The sequence below is a fragment of the Zalophus californianus genome, chromosome 4, assembly GCF_009762305.2.
Source record: "Zalophus californianus isolate mZalCal1 chromosome 4, mZalCal1.pri.v2, whole genome shotgun sequence".
In the NCBI taxonomy this organism is placed as follows: domain Eukaryota; kingdom Metazoa; phylum Chordata; class Mammalia; order Carnivora; family Otariidae; genus Zalophus; species Zalophus californianus.
The window spans coordinates 6139877-6166748 of NC_045598.1; the positions used below are offsets into that span (position 1 = coordinate 6139877).

Consider the following 26872-nt stretch of genomic DNA (forward strand, 5'->3'; position numbering starts at 1 on the left):
CTATACCTAAGAAGGGAGACAGTGGTTCACAACCTTCAAGTACAAGAATCCCTTTTCAATGTTTCAAAAGATCCCCCAATAGCAATACTCTGTTAATATTTCACATATCAGTTGTTTGAGAAAATACGTAATAAACTGATGCTTAACTGTGTATTGTCATTAACTATTAAGTGAATTTTTTTTAAATCACACCAGCATATTAATATATTTGAAAAGTAGTTGTACAAACACATGTGAGGCATATTTTGAACTGAGAATGTTTATTTGCAGACCTCTGTAAAATCTCTACAGATACCCAGGGATCCAAAGCCCCAAGTGTGGGAACCACCGGTCTAAAACCCAGAGATTGCCTAATGGGCAATATCAACACCTCTAAACTTGGGGAAGGTTTGTAATGAGAAAGTACTGCAGCCATGCCATCCCCAACCCAGAGTTCCTTCCCCCAACCTCCATCACCGGGTGACCCCAAGATACATTCCAAACTCACTAAAATCTCTAAGGAAATGACAATTGCCACCCAAAACTAGTCTCTGGCGCATTTATATTCTTTTTTTCCAACTCACCACCAATTCCCAAATTTACTTTAGGCTCTTCACAACGGCTGAGAAGAAACAAACTACTTCAGAAACTCAAGAAAATCTCTGAAATTATCGTCAAAACAGCTACTAGAGAAATGAAAACTTTGGGAATACTGTTCAAAGTACAAGCTTTGTAAGTGTTATAAAACCAAAAGGATAAAACTGGTAACTGCCTTACACGTGTGCTGCAGCTGCCAGGCAGTGAGCACTCAGAGGTGGCCTGGTTACCAAGTCCACAGCCAGGAAGAAGCAATCGAGACAGACAGCCAGTGGAACTGGAAAAAGAGAAGGCACAGAGGAGAATCAACAGCACATTAAAAAATGCTTACCAGTTTGAAGTCTTGAATGCTACAGATGAAATACGGCGTGTTTGGCCTCCGACTCTCGATATACACACAGTCTTTAAAAGAAAAAAAAAATTTTAAACAATGCTATTTACCATTAAGGGAACAAAGACAGGGCCCATAAAGCCACTGCATAAATAAACACATGACAAAGCATATATCTTATATAGAAAAACATTTTTCAAAGATAAACTGTAAATTACAAATAATTTTAAGCTAGAGGAAAACAGTCCTTGGGGTTCTTATTGACCACTTTTCTGGTAATTTAAACAACCTGATATAAAGCCTTAATTATTGTTTCCAGGGTACTTGAAGAAGGGGGAGAAAGAAATCCCATAGGATTAACCATATTTTGATGAAGAAACTTCAATCAAGGGAATTACTTGATCACAGCTACACAAGACAAAATTTTGAATGTCTTATTCAGAGAGATGCTACCATGTCTTCACAAAGAGAAATGGCTTTGCCAAGTGCTTCTTTATTTTCAGTAAATAATTTGTGAGGAAATAAATGAAAGATGTAAAGATGACTGGCTTGAACATACTACTACAATGACCTTTTCACCTAAACCAAGAAACAGAAAGAAATCTAACCGGTTGTGGATAACTTCCTACTAAATTTCAACTTAAACACATTTTATTTTCTAATTATAAATAAAACCAAGGCACCCAATTGGAGATGGGATGCAGTAAACCAAACCACACTTTCCTCAAGGGAATAAGGGCGCTTTCTTAAATTATATTTGACATGGCAATGGTTGGGTAATTATTTCTGATGCTCTCAACAGCTGGCGTCTAAAGGCCTGCTCTTTTAAATGGCAGGTTAAGATAATTTTTTCTTTTTTTTAAGCAGCAATGATTTTAAGGAAGCAGTGGCTATAAAGGGACTTTAACACTCTCCACAGGGCAACCCAAGATCATCATAAAGCTTAAGATAGGATCCTCTATGTATTATTTACTGAGAACTAAAGGCATCTGCAGTCAATCAAATTTTCTAGGGATAATAACCATAATACCCACATTCAAAATGCCATTTGTTTTATCCCTCCTCATGACCCTTCATAATGAGCGTACCTTAGAATAACTCAGATGCTTAAGAATACAAGCAGATTCCTCTACTGCCTTATGTTACACATGCAGAGCCAAGAAAAAGAAAAGGAGCAGAAATATGGAGCCACCATCCCGTGGACAGCCCAGTACTACCACAAGCACTAGCTGACCCACTAAGAGGTAGGTCATGAAGAAAACCCTCACCAAGGACACTTCCTTCCAAGAAACTTTCTGAAAGACATCAGGATTTTTGTAGGCCAGAGTTATTCCAGAAAAAGAAGAAATCTGAATGCCAATCATCCAGGCATCCAGAATGTCCCAACTGATTTCTCTACTCAGACAGAGACTCAACAAATATTCGATCCCTGAATCCATGTACAACGGTAGAGCTCAGGAATAAACTGTTGACTGAACTTTCTATTTTGTTCCAGGGTCCAGGAGGCTAAGTAACTCTGCTGAACATTCAGGCAACATCCATTTAACATGCCAATCATCTTAAAGAACAAGAGAACTCTTCCTACTTCAGTAGGTATTTGTCTTCCTAATCCCTAATTTGGTATTCAACTAAAAACATTCCCTAGATAAAAAACTGCAGTTGCAGTTTGCACAATTTTGGAACCCAAGGTTCTTAATTTCTGTGCCCCGATCCCTGATGCACCGCACACCAGTATTTCAAATCTCTAGATATCAATTATTCACCTGTCTCACTCAACCTGAACACAGATCAGTCTTATAGACCCTCTTCTCCCCATCACCTCCTACAGACAGCCTTCTCTTCTAAATCTCGTAACACTGTCATACCGAGCTATATACTCACTGAGTTCAACCCAAATGGGTCATTTCCCAACTAATGACTTCTACTTCCTTAAAGTTCATGGGACTACAATGTGCTGCATACAATGGTCTGGTCCTGCACCACATCTCAACCTCCACTGGGCTATAGTATCCAAAATTCCACTACCTTGTCCATGCCAAACCCTCTTAACTCCTTCATTCCACCGGCACCCACTTTATAATGAGTTAGCTCCAGGGCCAATATATTCTCATGGTTCCTCTGTCAAGAAATGGCAACATCTCTTTTCTTTAAAAAGCTTTATGTATACTTTTCAGTATAATGTATACAGAATCATTTTAACTATAAACCTTCTAACTCTTGAGGCTTAAAGTAGCTACTAACTTGTATACAAAAAAGCTTTCCAGAAAAGCAGAATCTATATTCTTACATTTCTCATTTCAAAGTTACATTCAGGAAAATAATTATCTATAAATATACCTGGATGTAACACTCTCACAGAACGGAGGAAAGGACTAGACTGGGATGTAGAAACCCTGGTATACCCCTGGTATCCTTGTGCCTAAACGCTTCTTAGCAGTCTTGGAGGCGGACTCCCACTTGTTGGCCCAAGGAATGCTGCCGTGAGAATAAGGCGGTGTGAAAAAGAACCTTAAACCTGACAGATGGAATTACCACATTTACTTATTAATGTCTTGTTAATAGATAAAAAGTCACCTATTTGTTTAAAAATCTACTATGTCAAACCAAACTGATCCTAATTCATATGTGAGATTTCCAATGCACATGACTAATAATCTGTAAAATAGATCAGTGTATCAAGTGATCTCTATCAGTATTTGGAAACTTATACATGAAAAAGATACGCTCACTTCATAATTAAATGACAAAATTTAGAAGTTTATTTTATGCAAGTAGTCATTAAACACAGAACCACCTAAGATCAGGAGTAATATAAATTAAAATTTTTCACCATGTCTAACTTGCCATAGAAATGGGAAAAAAGATTGTTTTGGTCTGACTTCTTAAATTCATTTTAAAGATAAAAGCACAAAAAATTACTATAGAGTCAATTTTTCCTTTATTATCCTCCCATAAAAATTAGGGTGATCCAACTGTACATCCTAAGAAACAATTTGGAATTCAAGTCTCGGGGGGGGAAAAATCTACTTATTATTACTCTTAGTGATTTTCAAAACAAGGTTAAATAAGGCCAAGTACTCATAAAAAATATCTCCCTCTTGTCTCATTAATTAAGCAGCTATTTAAGAAAATAACTTTATATAGATGTTTACAGTAAGCATAAAAATAAAGTGGTTTAATTTGGCCAAGGGCAAGAGGAGAACATAAGTCAAGAGCAATGTTAAAATCTCAGTTGGAATATATGCCCAGTAATCTTTTAAAGCCAAAATGATTTGCCAAGAATTTTAATGCAATTTACGAGTGCATAGATTGAAGCTAGTTATAAAATTGGTTTCAGTCAGCTGGATCAATGATCCTCAACCTGAAAATCTCCCATGGCCAACACAAGTACTACAGACATCTTTTTTCTAGGAAAGGAAAAAGGAAAGAGGAAAAAGGAAAGAGGAACGGAAAGAGGAAAGGAAAAAGGAAAGGAAAAGAAAGAAAAAAGAAGGCCAGCATTTATTTTTTATTACAAAGCTAGCAGTTCTGAAAAAAATGAGCAAAGCTGAAGTAATCCATTAAGTCCATAATGCACATTTTCAAAATTACCCATATGAAAATGCGTATTTACGAGATTGAGCAAATGGCTGCTGCAGGGCAAATATATATATATTTTTTTTAATCTTAAAATCAGCAAGCCTGAACTATGCCAGAGAAATGAGTGAGGCTATTACCATCGATATCAATTATTCAAACAATACATGATAACTCTTTTTTTTTTCTTTACTGGGGTGTCTAGAAATAAAACCGTGGGTCTAGGTTAAGACTTGCTCTCTAACACCAAACCTCTACCAGGGAATGGATCACATGATTAAGTGACCTCAAATCCTATATCCATGATCCATGCAATGATATTGAACAGGGGCATTTCTGGCTGTTTCTCACAACCTCAATATAGTTTTGTGTCCAAGAATCTTTTGTGTCATCTGCAAACAACAGAGCATTTGCTAAGCTGGGGAAGGAAGTCAGCCAAAACATGAAGGCAAAGAAAGCCCTCTCTGCTTTTCAATCCTCAGCAAATCAGCAGGTTTATGTAAATAGAGCAAGAGCATGGTCCTCTCAAGGGTAAAAACCATAGCCTGAAGCATCAGACAGTTTGTTATCCTGAAACACAAAGAACCCGTCAGCATCCTTCCTGACAGCCTCCTCCCAGAGCACAGTGGACACCTACTTCACCAACTAATTGAGCAAGCAGCGCTGTGAGCCCAGCATTAAAGCTGTGGTCACAATGTGCAGGCAATGCTCAGTCTGTGCTGAGCTCTGTCCTTTAAAGAATTTCCCTCCTGTTAATGCGTTTCTGCCCCCTTAATCACTGAAATACCTTCTCATCCCTTTGCAAGGTATGGCAGTGCCACTGTAATGTAATTTCCAATAGAAAACTTTCTACTTGTTTAAAGAAAAAAAAAAGAAGAAGAAAAGAAGAGAAAAAGCATGCATAAACAGACTTCCTCACAAACAAATTTCCCAGAGACACACAGTGTGGCACAGTGGTGGACAAGGAGGCTGGACTCTCAGGACTGCTCCATCCTTCTGTGCTCCATTTCTCTTACACAGGATTCCTCCACCCTGGAAACTCTGAACCATTCTGTGAGGTAACAGCCAATTGGTCTAATGTTACAGATTCAAAAGTCCACAAGTATCTCACTAGTTAATATGGGTGTTTCCAAATGTCCAACATGCAAAAAGGTATGTAGCTATATGCGCATGTGAGAAACAATACTGAAACCCCAATCTGCACTGCATGGTCTACAAAGGCAGAGCCTCTCACCTCTCCAGCAGCCTCCATCTGTACAACAGTCAAATCCATCATCATTCCTCACCTCTATAACAATACACTACATTCCACGGTAAACACTCAAAAACTATACAAGGAGCAATTGACCTGAACAAAAATGTAAAAACAGAAAAGCAGTTATATGAGATCCTATTAAGAACGCTGTTGTGTACTATCAATGTGAACATAAAGAATGCTGTTTTCTAATAAATACTTCTTTAAGAAATAACTCAATTTCAAGACGGTCTACTTCTAGTTTTCTACCAGATTCTTTTGTGGGGAAGGGATACCCATATCATCTAGAACAGTGGAGAATTAAAAAGGAAAAAGGAAACAAAAATTGGGAAAATAGCACCTCAGTAAGTGAAATCCTCTGAGTGCTTACTTCATCCTGTGTTCTGAGCCTGAAAACTATCACCAAAACTGACTTGGGCAACATCTTAAAGATTCTAAAGTCAGTGGGAAAAAGATCTCAAGTAACACACCCCTGGACCCTTCCTTTCCAAGCTTCATGAAAATTAAATCCCACATATTCCAATGTCTACAGATTCCCAACTAGCACTACCCAAGCGAGCACAGGCTTTTATCTAAAGACAGAACGCTGTATACTTCCAGCAACATTCATCTGTCTTTATCCTCACTGCTAACAGGAAATTAAATGAGAAAAACCAGCTGGGAGGCTGGGAGGAACAGGTCATCACAAACTGAAAGAGACTGTTTCAGTTTTCCACCTTTCCCTTTTCTCCTCTAGAAGTCAAAAAATCTTCTAGTACATCAAAAGCTTAAAGACTGATCCAAAACAATCATCTTTCTAACTTGAAGAAGTGATGCTGGTGTTCTGGAATAACTGCTGCAGCCAGATCCCACCCTACTTCTCAAATCAATCATCTGCTACACAGACTTGAAAACTCTGTACTGCCAGGAGCAGCAATCTTACCAGCTACACGGATATGCTAAGTATTGGCCCTGGGTTGACACTCTTACTCAAGCAAAGTGTCTGAAGCACTCTCACCACCATTTCCTTCTGCAAATGTTCCTTAAAAGCCCTCCTTGTGATCCACACTGATCCCAACTGTGAAAAAGACCCAAGCCAGCTTAACACCCAAACTCCAGTTAAGTGATATGGATCCCTCTTATAGTTTCTAACAACTGTCTGTGTAGAGCTTTTGTGCCATAAGAAAAGACACAAAACCTAGTTGGCAGGGGAGGACCTATTTTACAAATCAGTGGTGGCCATCTGCCCTATGGAAGCAAAGCGTGTTAGTTAGGGCATTAGAGACTTGGGGGAGGGGAATTTCCAGCCTGCTCTCACTCTTGCTGCCCCACTGTACCTAGCTTTCTAGTGCTTGAGAAGGTGGGTAACAATCTGACCCCAAATCAATGGGTCCTTTCTAAAAAATGAATTCTGTGATAAAATCCCTAGTAAGTAGAGGATAACTGATTGCTAATGAAAACAACAGGTCCTCACGACAATGATTACAACTAGAACATGGCTGAATATGTACATTTAGGAACCCAACTCAAATTGAGTTCAAACACTTCTAGGAACAGTCTGCCCAGTAATCATAGGAAAAAATAACCAGCGACAGGCTGGAGTGAAGATTCCGCTCTCCCCATATGGCTGACAACAAACAAATCGCTAGTCTGATCTGGTGTCACATCCTGCAGAGCACATTTCAAGCAACACTGCTTGCTCCCTCAGAAAACAATGTGCTGGGAGCCTGGGCTTTACAATAAATGGTTCAACCAATTTGCAGTGTTCACTGGAAATACACAGAATTCTCAATGCCTGGGCTATAATTCTTATTTGGCAAATGATTTTATTATAAACTGGTATCATAGTGAATCCATTTTCTTTACGGGTTTTCTGCTAGTGTTTAATGGACTGTCAGGATAATTTAGATTTCATCTATTTAAACTCATTCAAGCCTGGCTCCTGATTGTACAGTAAATGGAACATATTTCTATTCACAGAAATTAATGACAGTTAATTGTAGTCTGCAGTTCACAATTTTGTAAAAGCAACTGTTCCACAGTTCAAGCACCAAGCTACAGAATTTCCCACACCAATTACTTTTTTGTACTTTATAGGCATCCATATCTTGTAAGCCTTTTTTTTTTTAAGATTTTATTTATTTATTTGAGAGAGAGAGTACACGAGAGGGGGGAAGGTCAGAGGGAGAAGCAGACTCCCTGCTGAGCAGGGAGCCCGATGCAGGACTCGATCCCGGGACTCCAGGATCATGACCTGAGCCGAAGGCAGTCGCTTAACCAACTGAGCCACCCAGGCGCCCTAAGCCTTTCTTGTAAGACTAATGTATATATTCATATAATATTTCTACCCATTTAAATATTTATTACCAACTTTTCAGAAAGAGGACTTAAATATAACTAAAGGCTGGGAAAATAAAAGTTTAGCTGTCAGTCTGGACAGATGCTCAATTATTATGGAGTTTTTTAGCTAGCAAAACTGAAGATTAAAATTTCCTGCTTTACATATTTTTTTTTACTTACTATTGGACAATTCTCTTATATATTTCAAATAAATCACAATGTCAACATTGAGATTAAAAGTAAACTAAATTTACCATATGGATTTAGATAATACATTTATTAATATGTGTCATGTATCTTACACAACACATATTAATAAATACTATACTGAATTGCTTCTGAGACTGATATTCTGTTTAACAGACATTTACCTCTGAGTTTTATTTACCAGACAACACAACAATCCCATGAGTGATTTCTCTTCTTGAGTGATTAGTCTTTCACCTAAGCATCCACACAGCTGTGTAAGATGCTTAAAGGAGAAAAAGGCATGAAAAAAAAGCACCTTAAAAGAAACTTATCAAATCAAGACCCAAATAATTATAAGGCAAGCATCCAGAATTTGCTGCCCCAAAACCATAACCACCAGAGTCATAGACTGACAAATTGCAATCCACACAAAAGAGAAGTAAAGGAAAACCCAAGCTACCGTTTTCCTTCCTTTTTTCAATGTGATATTTATATCTACTCAACTGGGTCCTGAATCTTCTATGACCACATCATGCCCCATTCCATGAAATTCTCCATGCTGCTGCCCCTAACAGAGATGCCCTGTCTCCACCTGGTCCTACTGTAATTCTGACCAAACTCCAGGACCCAAATCAAGGTCTTCATGGTCCTTCATGTCTTACCCAGTATCACCAACTTATAATCCATCCTATTCAGTTGGCGTCTGCCCACTCACTGCCTCTTACTAACATGTAGTATTACTTTAATAAGTGTAATTTCTCCCTACAAAATGAAGGATCAAGGACTAGAATCCTGTCTACTTTTGTATCTTGCCCTACACCTCAGGTCCACAAAATGCCTTGCAGAGAATTACAGATACAGAAGTTTGTGTTCTTACGTTATTAGCTGATCAATTGGAAGCTAATACTATTGCTGACATCTAACATACCCCATAAAATTCTACTAGCTTATTCAAAGACTATTCCAGGCCTTAAATTTAATTCTCTGCTTTATAGAATTTTTTAGTTAGTTTATGTAATTTATATAAACCTCTAAGGGCAAATCAAACCTATTCCCTGACTCTCTTATTCTATCTGTACCTCTTCCCTCTCACCCTTAAATCCTTATTGTTTTAATTTGGGTTTTTGTTGTTGTTGCTGTTACTATTGTTTAGTCAGGTGCTTATTTTAAAATTAAAAACTAAAGATATTTTAAGAATAACTTAAAACTTCCAGTCAATTTCACATGACTGAATAAATATTGAGACCTCAAATTTTCATAACAGATCTTCAGCCCACTGTGAATTGTAAAATGTCATCTTCTAAGTACTCAACGGGTATTTGGGGGGAAAATTCCACCTATACAACAATTTCCAATAATCTAACTTCTTAGGATTCTACATGTGGTATTTTGCTTTAGAACATATACATCATTCTCAGGCTAAAAAGTACTCTACTGGGGGGGGCAGGAGGGAGTAGGTGAGCTCTTGTCTGGTAATCTGCCGTCCACCTGTCACTTTTATAATCAAAATTAGCAAAGATCTATGCAAGGTAGCAGTATTTAAAATATCTAAATGCCTCTTGATTCCCAAATGAAATGAGAGATTTAGTGTATTGTTTAGACCATAAGAAGTTCTGGATGTTTTCTACCCAAAACTGTACTCAACACGCTTCAAAAAAATGATTGCAGCTGCTTTGGGCCAATATAACACTTAATGAGACTTTTACTTTTTGTAATTTGTACCTTGTAAAAATCATGTTTTGAACATCTGCTGAGATGAAATGAATCAGAACTCTGGGGGAAAAAATTAGACTTCTCCATTTTAACTGAAGTAGTAACAGACAAATCCTGTCGAGATTACATTAAAGTTAAAAAAATGAAGATAAATATATCCTACAAGAAACAGAATCATAAACTCCTAAAACATTCACACACAGACTTACTGGGCACCAGCTACATACCAGCTAGTGTCAGAGATACTAAGATGAATAAAAATATTGTCCTTCCCTTGACAAGTTCACCATTCTAATATCAGAGCCAGACATGAATAAGTAACTATATGTCTGCAATAATTTTAATTGCACTTGCATTTTGGTCTCTGTGCAGAGACTGCTGGCTGAGCATAACATTCATCCCCCCACCCTTTTTTTAAGATTTTATTTATTTGACAAGAGAGAGACACAGTGAGAGAGGGAACACAAGCAGGGGGAGTGGGAGAGGGAGAAGCAGGCCTCCCACAGGGCACAGAGCCCAGTGCGGAGCTCGATACCAGGACCCTGGGATCATGACCTGAGCCGAAGGCAGATGCTTAACAACTGAGCCACCCAGGCGCCCCTCTCCTTCTTCCTTAATAACAGAATATCTGCTGTCTAGCAGGGCCTGTGGCCCCTTAGAATAAAGACTACATTTCTCAGCTTCCCTTATAGCTAATTTTATAATATGACTAAACTCTGGTCAAGGGATATAAACAGAACTACAGAATTTCAACTTCTGGAAACTGATTACTGAAAAGAGGCCCTGCTCTCCTTATCCTTCCAATGAGCCTAAAGGCAAATGTATTGGCTGGAGGTGGAGCATGAAATGGATCAAAAATGACAATGGGGGTCACGGAGACACGTGAAGCTTGGTGAGTTGGTGCAGAGTTCGTCTCAGCATGCATGGCAGTGCTGGGATGGATTCCTCCTCGTCTTCCTCCGTGGCGGGTTTGGGCTCAGTGGACCCACAGCTGCAACATTTCATCAAGGTGGAGAATCAGAAGCAATGCTTCCAGCAACTGGTGCACCAGATGAGGGAACTTTGTTGGGAGAAGTGCATGGACAAGCCTGGGCCAAAGATGGACAGTCGGGCTGAGGCCTGTTTTGTGAACTGCGTTGAGCACTTCATTGATACAAGCCAATTCATCTTGAATTGACTGAACAGACCCAGAAATCCAAGCCAGTTTTCTCAGAAAGCCTTTCTGACTGATCTCAGCATTATCTCTTTGGAAAAGGAAGGTAGTTCAAGAAATGAAGAGCGGTTGATGGGACAGTTGAAGAAGAGGCTAGGGGGGAATTGGCTCCCACCTTTGTCACTCTTGGGACATCCTGTCATCTGAGAATGAACAAAGACCAACTGTGTGTGGGGGGGTGAGGGTCATATGTGTACTTTGTTGTGTTTTTTAATGCTAATCTTGTGAAAACAATTGACAGATGAATGGAAAACTCTACTAGATGCATTTACTGTATGTGGGACTATGCTTTCTCAAAGTCCCATTAACTGCTCCCTATAATTCTGATAGTGGAACTGCTTTCTATAATTTGACTGTGGGACCACATTAGGTAAAATCTGTCATTTGTGTGGATTCATTTCAGATTTCTGGGGAGACTGGCTATACATCTTTGTGTCTCTCAGAAAGGGCAGCAGTGGGAGAAGAGTAATTTGGTACTTAACTATAGGCCTCCTTATCTAGTGTTTTGACTATCAGTGCTGGAAAAAAATCTATGGGATGGTCAAACAATACACTGAGCTTTCTAGATTCTCTCCCTCCCTTATGCTGTGATTTTCTTTAATGTGTAAGGTATGGTCTTGAGGTAGTACAGGTAGCCTGAGTGTCTAGAGGTCTTTTGTTACAAAGGAATCTAGCCAGCGAATATAATTCTCATTACTAAACTGCCATAAGGAAGAAGCTTACTTACCCTGTATTCAGGGTCCGAAAAATTCAAAGATGTGCCTAAATAGGTTATAAAGATTTACGCCAGGCAAAAACTAACAGCAGTTTCAGGTAGAGGTGCATGTTAATGTTAATCAGTGTAGACTCCATTTATTGCACTCTTTTGATCACTGAAATAAAGGCTTCTACAAAATTTAAAAAAAAATGACAATGGGAATGGAGGCCACATGCAATAAAATTAACAAAACCTTTGACTGTAGCTAAAGAACAAGACCAAGAATTTACTATTCACAATTTAGCATTTCTGGCCACTGTACACAAATATCTTTAAATTATTTTAAAATGGAGCAAAATAGGGGCACCTGGGTGGCTCAGTTGTTAAGCGTCTGCCTTCGGCTTGGGTCATGATCCCAGGGTCCTGGGATGGAGCCCCGGATCAGGCTCCCTATTCCTCGGGAAGCCTGCTTCTCCCTCTCACACTCCCCTGCTTGTGTTCCTCTCTTGCTGTGTCTGTCAAATAAACAGAATCTTAAAAAAAAAAAAAAAATGGGGCAAAATATTTAAACCACATTCATGAACAGAATGACATCCAGAACAGTGATTTGGGGAAAACATTCTAATTTTTTTTTAAGTTAAACTAGGAAGGAATAGATAACCCTAGCAAGTGTGTAAAAACATACAACACAGTGCTCTCGATTCAGAATGACTAAAACAGTTTGAGTAGATAGCATACTATTACCTTCCAGTAGGATGAAGAATCAGTCCCTACAGGCAGATAAAACGAGACAGAACAAAGTCCATAACTGCCTCCCTGAAGAGACTTCACCAAGCTTCTGGTGCTGACTCTACCCCAAAGGTTTCACAAGTAGGAATAAGGGATGGTAACTTCTGCAAACTGACTGGCACATTGTGTAGAAGGTAGTTTGATGGTGTCTGCTGGCACCACTCAGGCTCTCTCTTTTCTTCTCCACTTCCACAAGGGTTTGATTGTAGGACTTGAGAGAGAATATGTGGCTGCTCCTCCAACAAAATACAGGGACCACTGATAACCAAATTTTCTGGAACGTTTTATTATTTATGAAAGTTAAAGCTGACCAGAATTCATACTACACTAAATTCTCAGATTTTACTTCATACTAGAAAGAAGGCATTCTCTCTAATGTCACAGCTTTATCTCCTCCTTTCCACGCCATTAACTGCGGATAAAAAACAGAGCACACAAATGTGTCTGATCCATTCTCTGAAGTGAAGATTTACTATCCAAAGGTGACGCAGAGTCTCCTGCTCTACCTACAGAACACTTCTCCAGTTTCAAAACTACAAATTCAGTCACTTGCAGAGGCCAAAATCCCATGGTACATCAGGGGTAAGTGGAAAGAATTACAATGGCACTACATTAAAAATCTTTGGACATCCAGACATACCCTTTAACTCAGCAATTCTATTCCTAAGGAGAGTGAGCAGAAGTGAATAAATGCTCACCACTGTCGCTCATAAAGGAAAATATTTGGAAAGAACCTAAAATCCAACAATATACAACTAGTCAGACAATGGTATCTATCCATTAATTCAGGTGCACCTAATGCTTTTTGGGCAGCAAGGGACTTTAACAACCTATACACAACTCTTCAAAAACAATTTTATTTTAAAGTCACAAAAAAAGTGAATTAAAATATTTATCACAGTAAGAGAAAAAATATTTATAATACAAGTACCTCTTGACTCCTTAAATAATAAAATTTATTAAAGGTTATTCCCTTAATAACCTCAATAATTTCAAAGTTCTGATGAACATCAACATTAATTTCAGATGTTTTTCTCTGTTATGTGCTATGGGAATATCTGTGGCTCACACTGGTGTCACAGGTACTACCAATATCACTACAGTTTATTGCCTATCTTCATAACTGAAGCGTAACTGAATGCTGAGTGTCATTTGAAATGTAATGAAGTTCACAGTCTTCTGAATTATATTCACAGTCCCCTGGGTTGACCATGGACCCTTCCAGGTTGAGAATGCCAGTATTACTGGTATTAGAAAGCAGCAGTGATTCAGATTTATAATTACTGGCATGGCAATAAATTCAGGACATGTCAATTTCAAAAGCATTATTACAAAACAGTCAGTAGCATAACCCCACACCTGTTTACTAAGGAAAGGGATAATACAACAAAATATGAACAGCAGTCTCATGGTTTTGAGATTTTTAACTTTTGCTTATCTGAATATTTCAATGTTCTTCCCTGAAAATGTATTATTTGCTCATCCAAAAGAAAAAAGAACAAATGCAGGAGGGGAAATATGGGGGAAAGATAAAAAGAAAGGTCTATAGCCAAATTTCAAAAATACATTCACAGGGCAAAGGCAAAAGGCAGCAGGTGAATTCAGAGGCAAGAACACTGAAATGGGACCACTGCTCATCAGTTCAGAAACAACACTGAAAAGGGAGTCAGCGATCCATCTGTGGCTGTACCAGAGGCCATAGCACTGAGTATCCTAGCAGTTGGGGGGCCGGGGGGGGGGGGGGCAAGTAAGAGAAGTAAAACATATAACAAAATTGCTGCTTTCTACAAACAAGTAGCCTCCACCAATCAGGACAGGAATGCCAAAAGCACTGCAACTCCATGATACCAAATATCTGCTTTCTGGATAGTTGCAAACTTCAAAAGCATTCTAGTTTATGAGCCTGAAAGATAGCCCAGGGTTTTTCTCCCTCAAAATGTCTCTTTTTCCAAAGAAGACATCCAAATGGCCAACAGACACATGAGAAAGTGCTCAACATCACTTGACACCAGGGAAATCCAAATCAAAACCTCAATGAGATACCACCTCACACCAGTTAGAATGGCTAAAATTAAGTCAGGAAACAACAGATGTTGGCGGGGATGTGGAGAAAGGGGAACCCTCCTACACTGTTGGTGGGAATGCAAGCTGGTGCAACCCCTCTGGAAAACAGTATGGAGGTTCCTCAAACAGTTGAAAATAGAGCTACCATACGATCCAGCAATTGCACTACTGGGTGTTTACCCCAAAGATACAAATGTAGTGATCCGAAGGGGCTACGTGCACCCCAATGTTTATAGCAGCAATGTCCACAATAGCCAAACTATGGAAAGAGCCAAGATGCCATTGACAGATGAACGGATAAAGAAGATGTGGTGTGTATATACACAATGGAATATTATGCAGCCATCAAAAGGAATGAAATCTTGCCATTTGCAAGGATGTGGATGGAACTGGAGGGTATTATGCTGAGCGAAATAAGTCAATCAGAGAAAGACATGTATCATATGATCTCACTGATATGAGGAATTCTTAATCTCAGGAAACAAACTGAGGGCTGTGGGAGTGGTGGGGGTTGGGAGGGATGGGGTGGCTGGGTGACAGACATTGGGGAGGGTATGTGCTATGGTGAGTGCTGTGAATTGTGTAAGACTGCTGAATCACAGACCTGTACCTCTGAAACAAATAATACATTATATGTTTAAAAAGAAGAAGAAGATAGTAGGAAGGGAAAAATGAAGGGGGGAATTCGGAGGGGAAGACAAACCATGAGAGACGATGGACTCTGAGAAACAAACTGAGGGTTCTAGAGGGGAGGGGGGTAGGGGGATGGGTTAGCCTGGTGATGGGTATTAAAACGGGCACGTACTGAATGGAGCACTGGGTGTTATACGCAAACAATGAATCATAGAACACTACATCAAAAACTAATGATGTAATGTATGGTGATTAACATAACATAATAAAAAAAAAGTCTTATAGCCAGTACAGAGAGCAAACTGGAAATCTGATGTCCATTGTCCAGCCTGAAATGTGAGGTATAAAATCCCCTGTAAGGAAGAAGCATAACCTCCCCCTAAGTGCTGAGTGCTGCTAGAGTTAATTCTCAAATACAAACCTCAAAACTTAAGTGTATTTTTGCACCATGGAATCGTGGTAATTAAAACACTACATTTAGCTTTTTATTGTTCCCAACAATATAAAAACACAGCATAACAGGTGAGGCATTTTTCTTTGACATTTCCCTTCCCTCTACTAAAGAGAAAAAAAGTATAATTATACAAAGTATTGTTAACATTCCCTCAATCAATTCGGTAATTGTACGTAGAGTACCTATGTTTTACAATACCAGCACAAGAGGATGACAGGACAAGCATGAAAACTAAGTGCCACCTAATAAAAATAGTAACAGCCTGCCTTAGAGCCTACAGTCACACACAGCTTTACTAACGGAGCACAAGTTAAAATGTTAATTAAAAGCTGAGAATAATGAAAAGTAACATACTGAAATAATATTAAAAATCTATATTATAAACTCACTCCATTTCCCCTTTTTAAAGGGAACTTAAAGCCATAATCAACTCCCCACATTTTTTTTTTTTTACAATATCTCTATTGGTCAGTTGAGCCACTAACACACCATCTGTCAAGCACCAACATCTGCCCAGCACACAAAGAAAGCCAGAACAATGCCTACAGCCTTTAAAGGGAATAGAAAACAACTCTATCTTTGCCTTTTACAGTTCAGTTTACACATTCTACTAATTATCACACTAGACATCACTGAAGAGGTGTTCCTTGTAAAGGCAAATGAATAAGGAAATTTAGAAATATAAGTGAGAAAATAAATTTAGGGGTCAAATGAGTGAACAAATGTAGAATTTCTTTCATATGTAACATATAGTATGCTGCCTAATTAGTCTGAACACATATTTAATGGTGAAATAATGAAAAAGATTTAAAGGTACTGGATATTTAATGCATTCATAATGATAAAGGGTGATTATGTAAATAGACTTGGTAAATTGACTTTAGAAGTCTATCCATTTCCAGGCATTTTAACCATTAACTTAAAAGAACCAGGTAACTTACTTAACTGCTCCCCTCTATTTCTTGGTACTTAAAAATTTATTAAAAAATTTATACTAACACAAACATATGAAGGAATAGAAAAGCGTATTTTTATTTTTGGTAGTGTTTGCGGCATTCAGGTATCTTCAAAGCAAAACTCATGTACACAAGTATCTATTCTATAGTATTTAAATGTTTCACAAAAGGAAATCATTCTTATATAGATTTTAAAGTAATTCAACAAACATAAACCCTGTTCCATCTTTAAATTCACAGACAATGTTTTTAATCTTGGAAAGTCTGGTTTTCTCAGCTGGTGAAGCTGTCAGAATAAATAGAAGGCAGCATCTGGAAAGATGACAAACACATGGGTCAACGTCAACTACAAGCCAATCCCTGTCAAGAGCAGAGCCAAATTCCTGCATTTCAATTTCAATGATGCTCTCCAACTCAAAATACCACCATGCCACTTCAAATCAAAATTGTTTCCTTTAAAAAAGAGCTTTTTACAAAACTGATAGAGTATAACAGATTAAACAACTCTTTCAGCAATTTCCTCAGCTACTACAAAGCGAGGCATCGATGTATAATTATAATAAAGGGAACATTTAACAATTAATTGAGCCAGAAAAAGCTAAACCTCCAGAGCTTAGGAGTTCAAACACTTGCTCACCAAGCATAAGGGCCGAGATTTTAACATAACTGCAGGAAATCTCAGTCCAATTACACTCTAGGTAAATATAAATCTTGTTCCACTGTGACTGGGACCCTATTCGTCACAGTCCATCAGGCTGATTTTAGTACCCAGCTTGGAGATTCAAACAAAAGAACCCCTACCCCCTCTGTTGTCTCTCCCCCACGCTGTGGTGTTAATCCAGTTCCTCCAGGTTCCGTGCTGGACAAATTTCTCTGGAAGGCTGCTGGCTTGCTTTTATAACCAACCAACAAGTAAGACTCCCAAAACATATCACACAACTGTGAGGTGATAACATCTCTGAAAATATTAATGATTTGTGCCAGTTTATAATGGTGACATATTAACTAATTTACGCTCTTTCCTCATTCAGTTTCTATGTAGAGGAGATGTACATACGGTCAAAAAGAAAACGGAAATAAACACAAAGGGCTTCAAAGTGGCATCATTTGGGATGGCAACTACTTCACAGGGAGATCTTCCCCACTGGCAAACTTTTTTTTTTTTTAAGTAATCTCTACACCCCATGTGGGGCTCAAACTTATGACCTCAAGATCAAGAGTTGCATGCTCTATCAACTGAGCCAGTCAGGCGTCCCATCCACTAGCAAATTTCTTGAGAAAAATTTATACTGACTTAATGGGGGAGGGTGGGATGGAGAGCCCCACGACTTTATTCATAAGGCATCTTTCTATGCCTCATTGCGTTTGATGGGAAGCAGGAAAAATTACAACTTAATGCCAACAAGTTTCAACAATACAAACAAGTAAAAATTATTTTTAATTTAACTGGATAAATAAAGCAACATTTTTAAAGGTAGCACAAAGCACTTAGTAAAGTAGTGAAAGAATTTTTTTATTTTTATTTTATTTATTTATTTTTTTTTTATTAGAGAGAGAGAGCACAAGCAGGGGGAGCAGCAGGTAGAGGCAGAGGGAGAATCAGGCTCCCCACTGAGCAGGGAGCCTGACCTGGGGCTTGATTCCAGGACCCCGGGATCATGACCTGAGCCAAAGGCAGACACTTAACTGACTGAGCCACCCAGGCGCCCCAGCAGTGAAAGGATTTTAGGGATTATTAGAACAGACAAAATTGGAGGTTGAGGCAGGCAACTCACATAGCACAGATCGGCACCACGGCCTACAGGTCAAATCTGAACCACTGCCTGTTTTTGTAAGACCCACAAGTAAGGAATGGTTTTTACATATTTTAAGGGGGGGGGGACATATTTCTTGACATGTGAAAATAATACGAAATTCAAACGTCAGTGTCCACAGATAAAGTTTTATATATTGTCTACTACTGCTCTCATGACATAAGGGCAAAAACTGAGTTGGTACAACACAGACTCAATCGCCTACAGCAAAGCTGCAAATATTTACTATCTGGTCCTTTACAGAAAACGTTTATTGAACACTGTTCTAGAATTGCTCACTAAATAAGTAAAGCAGCTCAAAGGATAATGTAAATTTTATACCATAGAAGACTACAATGTAAAAGGGCTTTCATTTGAAAATGTTACATTTGCTCAGGAACACTGTTTATAAAATTCTCAAGAATTTTTCTGGAGGTTAATATCAAGTACACTAGTCTGAAACACACAAAATAAACCTTTTAGCCAACATCTTTATAAGGACAGTAGAGTGCCTCTAATATCATGACTCCATGTGCCTCAGATCATCTGTGAATCTAGAGATGGCAAAAGTTCCCTCCCATAATCGCCCCCAAGAAAAACACTGTCAACTGATCAGAGCACTCCTTCGAAATGTACTACATTCAGCCTCAATCACCTGGAAAAGGAGATGAAATGTTTGCCATCTAATTTAGATGATCTATTTTTCTCATCTGGTTTGATCTTCTTTACTGTTCATTCTTCCATTACCATTGCTCTTGTACCATCTTGTGTGAAAACCGTGTTCAGAACTTGAGAGGATAACCGTGAAATGAAAGTACAACAGGTAAGCTTGCTCTCTGTTATCTGAGAACCGGCCATTAGCAAGCCAAGCTACATACCATCAATTTATATACGTTTTAAAGATTTTATTTATTTATTTGTCAGACAGCGAGAGCACGCACACAAGCAGGGGTCTGGCAGGCAGAGGGAGAAGCAGGCTCCCCACTGAGCAGGGAGCCAGACACGGGACTCGATCCCAGGACTCTGGGATCATGACCTGAGCAGAAGGCAGCTGCTAACAGGCTGAGCCACTCAGGCACCCCTACATACCATCAATTAAAAAAAAAAAAAATTAGTGGGCTTCTAAGTCTTTTTATCAACATGTTGAGTACAAAGGACTCTTGATACACCCTGCACCCCACATTTTTTTAACTTCATATAATGTTTTAATAAATCAGCTAGATAGATGCAGGCTCTACTGTGACCCCCCCCAAAAAAAAGAGAGAGAGAGAAAGAGAGACAGGTTCCTATGTTCAACATGATATACTCCAGAAAGGGTCTCAAGAAGTAATAACTAAACTTGGTAACCAATATGACCAAAACAAAAGCTCTCTATCAACTATGCCAAACTCAAACCACAGCTAGAGATAAGGCCAATTCGGATTCAGACACATAAATACACATAACCAGGAATGTACCATGAATGACCCACCAGAATGAGATCCTGAACAGCCAGAGCCTAAAACCAACAGGAGCCACATTAACATTGGCAGAGGTATTTGAGAGCAATGTCTGCTCTCAAAAACTTTAGCCAGGAATTCCATGGGTTTTCCACACTTTATTGAGATATTTTTTGAGTATTTGCGCTGGCAAAGCAGCTTCCTAAGAAAAATTTTGTATGAGCCTCTTCCTTTGTCACTGAATAACTTCATAATAGGTCACTAGTCAGGCAACACAGTGAGAGCTAGTGAGCATTCCACCAAACATTTTAAATATCTAAAGGATTATATAGGGCTAAGAAAATGAAAGAACACAAAATCCTAACAGGGTCAAAGATTTTCATCTTCGGAGAGGAATCACATGCATCTTAGGATCTCCATCATATTCAACAGTCTTCAGAGGCAACCTTGAAATGAATGTTTAAAAAAGGTGGGGGGAGGGGAGCAGGCAGTCAAGCTTAAGTGAGTTGCAGACTCTTGTGGCTAGCCAAAGAATGGATACCGGAAGGTGAGAAGCCATCTTCTTTTGGAGTTCTGAAGACAGAAACTTAGTGACTATAAATTTCTTCCTTTAGTAGGTGTACATATCTGGAAAAATTGAAAGATTGAAAAACCTGTGATTAAAAATGAAGTAACCCAAATTAACTGGGGTGGGAATTACCTCCTTAAATTGAAATGCACCCTTTATTCCTGCAAAGATTTAGAATTAAGAAAGATTTAAGAGAATCAATACTATATTAACATTTTCTGGGTTAATAAAGAAAATCAGGATATATGTGATATTTTTATTCTCTTTATAGTCAGAATTTGGCTTATTAACAACAGACCTGTAATTCCAAGTTTGAAAAGTTAACACTTACCTAGGACTTTATTTCATCGGCCTGGCCCTTTCTAAAGAAGCCCTGCGTGTCTGTGCGTTCACTCACTTAATCCCCATCAGAGCTCTTAGGGTGGGAACCCTGGATCCCCATTTTGCCAATAAAGAAACAAAAGCACAGAGGTTTGTTCCTTGTCACCATCCTCAGAGGCTGAACTAGCTGGACTGCGCTGGACTGTCTCTTTGTGTGAAATGGATTCAAACATGCAGTCAGGATCGAAACCTAAATGAGCTTATTATGCCCAACACTGAAATATCTAAGACACCTTTTCAGGTTCACTTCATTTATAGGTCTAATTCACTTCACTTATAAAAAGAATTAAGTACTTAAGAAGGTTTATGTTAATAGATCCCTTAACAATAGAAATCAAATATTAAATTAATAAACAAGCCTAAATGCTGAAGATATTAACTACTTTATCAAAAAGACCAATTATAATTCAAAAAAGCCTCAAAAGTGATTTTTAAAATTTGTTTAATTACAAAAGGGTTAAGGTAAGTAAACTGAACTTTATTTTTTTATTTTTTTAAAGGTTTTATTTTTTTACTTTTTTAAAGGTTTTATTTTTTTATTTATTAATTTGACAGAGAGAGAGAGAGCAGGAACACAAGCAGGGGGAGTGGGAAAGGGAGAAGCAGGCCTCCCACCGAGCAGGGAACCCGATGTGGGACTCGATCCCAGGACCTTGGGATCATGACCTGAGCCGAAGGCAGACGCTTAACGACTGAGCCACCCAGATACCCTGAACTGAACTTTTTTTTTAAAGTAGAGCTGTGTCCTTTAATTTATAACTTTAACAAACTGAATACCGAAGTCAACTTTTTTGTATGCATATTTGCGTGTGTGTGCGCATGCGCACACACACAGTCTTTTCTACACATAAATATCAGCCTTAAAAGACCCTTCCCAAGAAAGTTCTTAGATTAACTGCTCTGTACATGTGTTTATTGCCCAACTCCTATAGGAGACAATGCTGTTCAAGACAGTCTGCCCAAGAAACACAGGGTGAACCCTCAAGTGTAGTCACTACCCCTGCCTATAAGTATTTGGGGAACGAATGATGAAATGCCTAGAATGTGGGATCCAGAAAACAGAGATGAACAGATTGCCAGAAAGCTACCTTCCTGAATTTGATGATTCATTGCTCATAAAAATGGCTTAAAAGAATTACCATTTAACATGTTCTTGCCATTATCAAGGGTGATTTTTAAATGGCCATATATGAAATATTCCTGTTTCTTTTGGAGTACACGGTTTTACAAAACATTCTAATTCAGTGTTTCTCATGTAGATAATAACTTCTACTATAATATTATGTATTATGTTGCAGTTCTGCAGAAAATGCTCCTAAAAATAAAAGGGCTTATATAAAATACATGGAAAAGGGCAAATTCCTCAAAAACCTATGCAGCTCAGAAATCAGATTACTACATTTCCTCCAATCAATAATTATACCTCAAGAAAGAAGACATCCCAGGCAGGCACCCCAGAGTGGCTGAAGGCTGCTGTAGGAAATATTTAAAATACACAAAGGGGCACCTGGGTAGCTCAGTTAAACATGAACTCTTGGTTTCAGCTCAGGTCATGATCCCAGGGTTGTGAGATGAAGCCCCACCCTGGGCTCCAGAGCCTGCTTAAGATTCTCTCTCTCCCACTCCCTCTGCCCCTACCCTCTTCCTCTCTTAAAAACAAAAACAAAAACAACAGATTCTGGCTTGAAAGCACCAAAACAATACAGATTAACATGGGGCTTTTGTGAAGGTGAGCATAGCAGACAAGGCAACCTACCATGGTCAGAGCAGGTAAGGTGGGGTGCACCTCCCTGGGGAGAGATCCCTAGGGTGCAAGTGCTCATTATTTCACTTCATTTTAAATAGAGATGAAAGGGCTCATACCAATGCAACAGTCTAATTAAAGTTTAAATTCTCACCTACTTTCCCCTTTTCTGCTAAAATATAATCCTACAGTATACTGTGTAATTAATTATATGTTATAATCTATGCCCCTCTATTCACACTCCTCTTGCCTAGAAATAGTTGCATATGAGCCAGTCCTCAACATCATTCCTCTATTTACCTATCAGATACACAGCAAAACCCACTATATAAATATCCGTATGTTGTTACAAGTTCTCACTGAATCGAGTGACAAATAAAATCTTAAAAAAAAAAAAAACAGGAAAAAAATTAACGTATCTACAACTAAAAGCACACTAGAATGTGATTAAAAACAAGAAATAAATTTTCACAACTGTTCTAAGGACACATAACTAAGAAAGCTGACGTGCTCACTCAAACCTGAGTCTACCTCGCAACAAAGTTCTTCCCACCTCTTATGGACTGAATTGTATCCCCCCAAAATTCAGATGTGACGTCCTAACCCCAATACCTCAGAATGTGACCTTACAAGAAGAAAAAAGGATCACTGGAGATGTAATGAGTTACAGTGCGGTGGACTCTAATGCCATAGGTAGCAGGGCAAGGGCCCTAAGTCCACCAAGATTGGTATCTTTCTGCAAAAGAGAAATGTGGGCGGACACAGAGACAGGCACAAACGGAGACTGCCATATGAAGACTGCAGGTATGCTAGCACACGCCAGGGAAATACCAGAAGCTCAGAGAGACCTGAAGAAACAGATCTTTCCTCTTGCCTTCAGAAGGAGCATGACACTGTTGACTCCCTGATCTTGAAGTTCTGGCCTCAAAACTGTGAGAGAATATATTTCCGTTGTGGTACATTTTTATGGCAGCCCTAGCAAAGGCATACACTGCCTCACTGGGCTTCCTCCTCCCAAATAAAAGGTCTAAGATGATTATGCAGACATGCAACCAGAGCAGTCTGCAGTGCCAATAAAGATCTTGGGCTTGATCCTACTGCCAATAAGGGATCCACTGAAAGGCATTCAGCAGGTCAATATTAGGTTCATTGAGTGCAAACAAACTTGTAACACATGTCAAACCATTCAAGCTGGGCCTAAACGTTCTTTTATCTAGAATTTATGTTTCTTATTACACAAAACATATTCCTGCAATCCTAAGAAAAACTTGGTGCCTCAACCCAAAGTAAGAATGCCATAAGACATCTTCCTTTGCGTGTCACATCTACCTAAAACTCTTCTACAAGAGACATAGATAAAAATTTATAGATCAAATGCAGTTTTATTTTCTCCAAAAATTCATGTACTGGAACACCAAGTGGCAGAATTTTATTTTGCTTTATTTTATTTTCGCTTTTATTTCATGTTTGTCTTAGCGACTGCCATAGATAAGCTTTCAATTATTCGGAGAATCAAGACTTTGAAACCAAAGTCAGGCTCTTACCAGGTCTGAGCACAACCCTCAATGAACAATCAGTAACTAAATGTTAAGACATGCCATTTGTTAAAACACTGGGGACTCTCTGCCCTCTTTAACTAGGAACTTGAATCAAAGGGAAATTATCCACTGGGAAAATAGTTTCATGTTTTGACTTTTTAAGTAAATTTTTCATTGAGGTATAACACATACACAAAACGTGCGAAGCATGATAAACTCCCACAGTGCAAATAAACCCGTAACTGGCAGTGTCACCATGACAGGGAACATGATCGGGCCCTGGAAGGTGCTCTTCATGCCTCATTCCAGACACCAGCGCCCATCAGCCTAACTACCTACCACCTGACTTCAAAACACCAAAGACTGGCCTGGAATCATACAGTATTAGACTTTTTTGTGTCTACTCAACATTATGCTTAATAGTCTACTTTTAACTTCAGTAGTTGTTTAAAAATATGTACATTCCATTCTCATTAAACCAGATTCCCAGGTTTTATTTTGTTTAGTTTGGATTTTTTACAGCTTAAATTCCACTTGCATCAAAGGAAATTAACACCTCAACGTTCAATGTATACTCAGTTCTAGTTTCTAGGTCTTTTTATCAGATCAAGTCCCCAATTCCTAATAAAGGGGGAAATTCTGCAAGTAAAAGGAGGAAATGTTTTATTTCACCTAAGATTTCATAAACCACAAACTTAAAATTCTTTGTCTACTATATATAAAATTTATCTTCATGAAAAATAACAAACTTTTTCGTAAAGGTAGAAGGAACACAGATGTAACAAACTTGAAATTCCTGAATCTTGATTCCCCCCCCCCCCATGTATGATGAAGATTTCTGTTATTCTAGGAATATATCTAGGGTAAATGGGAAAGTCAAACAGAAGTAGCAGTGGATATGACAAAACATAAGAAATACAGAACCAACTTAAAAGGCATTTTTTTAAAGAACATGTTTCCTTATCAAAATAGCAAGCAAACTGATATGCCATAATGAAAAGGTATCTCTCAATAATTTGAATTTAATTTTTTTACTGTTTTACCTGATGAGGAATAAAAAAAATCATAGTATCTAATTGAAAATAATGAATACACTATTAGTAAGAATGTAAATGGGTACAGCTACTCACTACGGAAAATGGTTTCGAGGTTCCTCAAAAAAACTAAAAACAGAACCACCATACAATCCAGCAATTCCACTTCTGGTTATTTAGCTGAAGGAATGACTATCTAGAAGAGATATCCACACCCTTAGGTTCACTGCAGCATTATTCACAACCTAAGATGAACAGATACAGAAAACATGGTATATAGATACGTATTATCTGGCCATAAAAAGGGGCGGGGGAGAGGGGGATCCTGACAACTGGATGAACCCTGAAGGCATCACGCTAAGTCAAATAGACAAAAAAAGACAAATACTGCATGGTGTCACTTATATGACACCTAACTCACTGAAACAGAGAACAGATTACTGGTTGCCACAGGGAGGGGGTGGGGGGGGGAATGGAGGGCATGGGTGGAGGTGGTCAAAGGATACAAACCCCCAGTTATAAGATGAAAAAGTTCTGGGGATATTAAGTACAGCACGGTGACTACAGCTAACAATACTGCATTGTATGTCTGAAAGTTGTTAAGAGAGTAAATTTTAAAAGTTCTCACCACACCCCCCACCCCCCCCCCCCCCACACACACACACTAGTACCTATGGGCGGTGATGCATGTGTTAACTAGCCTTATTTGTTGTGGTAATCATTTTGCAATATATACATACTTAAAATTACTACATTGTACATCCTGAACAACATTAGATGTCAATTATATCTCAGTAAAGCTGGGGGGGAGGGAGAAAATAGTGGAAAGAAATTAATATGCCACCCACAGCAAACTTTAGAAATCAATATCCTATGCTAAAGAAGCCCATAAGGGAAATCTGGCTGCACACAGCTGTGTAGTAAATCAATTCGTTACCGTGACAGTCATCTCAAAACTAGAGTAAGGTTGATAAGACAACAAAGAAGTTAGATTAGACATGGGGGCATATATAATAGAGCCCCACAAGGTTTTTATTTTGATTTTTATAACAAGTCTGTTAAATCATTCATTGGCAAATAAATGATTCAAGACAGACTTCCATATTCTAACTTATTCCATTATTCATCCATCCATTCCATTATTCTAATTTTGACATCATTAATCAGCCAATAAATGTTTGAAAAGTTTTCAGAAATTTATTCAACAAATATATAAAAATACACACTAGATTTACATTACTGTCATAGGTGCCAGGAATTCAATGATAAGCAAAAAACAGACTTTCTGCCTTTATGGAGGAGAGAGACAGATATTAATCCTGAAATAAGAGAAATTAAAAGAAAATTATTAGTTGTAAGTTCTACAAGAAAAGATACATAATGCTATGACAGTGTTTATTAAGGAAATCTGTGTAACCTGGGAGAGGAAAGGCAGTAACACTGAAAGGGGAGGACTGAAAAAAGGACAGGAATTAAGTAAGTCTGTGTGTATATGGGGGAGGGGTTCACTAGCCTGAGGCAACAGCAAGTTGCAAGTGCAAATGGCCTGAGGCAGGAGGTAACAGGGGCAATAAATAACTTCAAGTCCATCATGCTGAGTTCCTGAGGAC

At 38.5% G+C, this 26872-nt stretch overlaps 2 protein-coding genes across 7 annotated transcripts in view; one reads left to right on the forward strand and one right to left on the reverse strand.

Moving 5' to 3' along the window:
* RERE (arginine-glutamic acid dipeptide repeats) overlaps window positions 1–26872 on the reverse strand; it is a 418893-nt gene that overhangs the window by 229139 nt on the left and 162882 nt on the right. For all 6 annotated transcript variants that reach the window (XM_027580026.2, XM_027579626.2, XM_027579705.2 and 3 more), the window contains one exon: window positions 908–978. In XM_027580026.2, coding sequence (XP_027435827.1) covers window positions 908–978 — 71 coding nt within the window. The remainder of the gene's footprint in view (window positions 1–907; window positions 979–26872) is intronic.
* Window positions 10879–11136, forward strand: LOC113914840 (mitochondrial import inner membrane translocase subunit Tim8 A-like). Its single transcript, XM_035726989.1, has one exon. It carries the CDS (start codon window positions 10879–10881, stop codon window positions 11134–11136), a length of 258 nt encoding a protein of 85 aa, XP_035582882.1.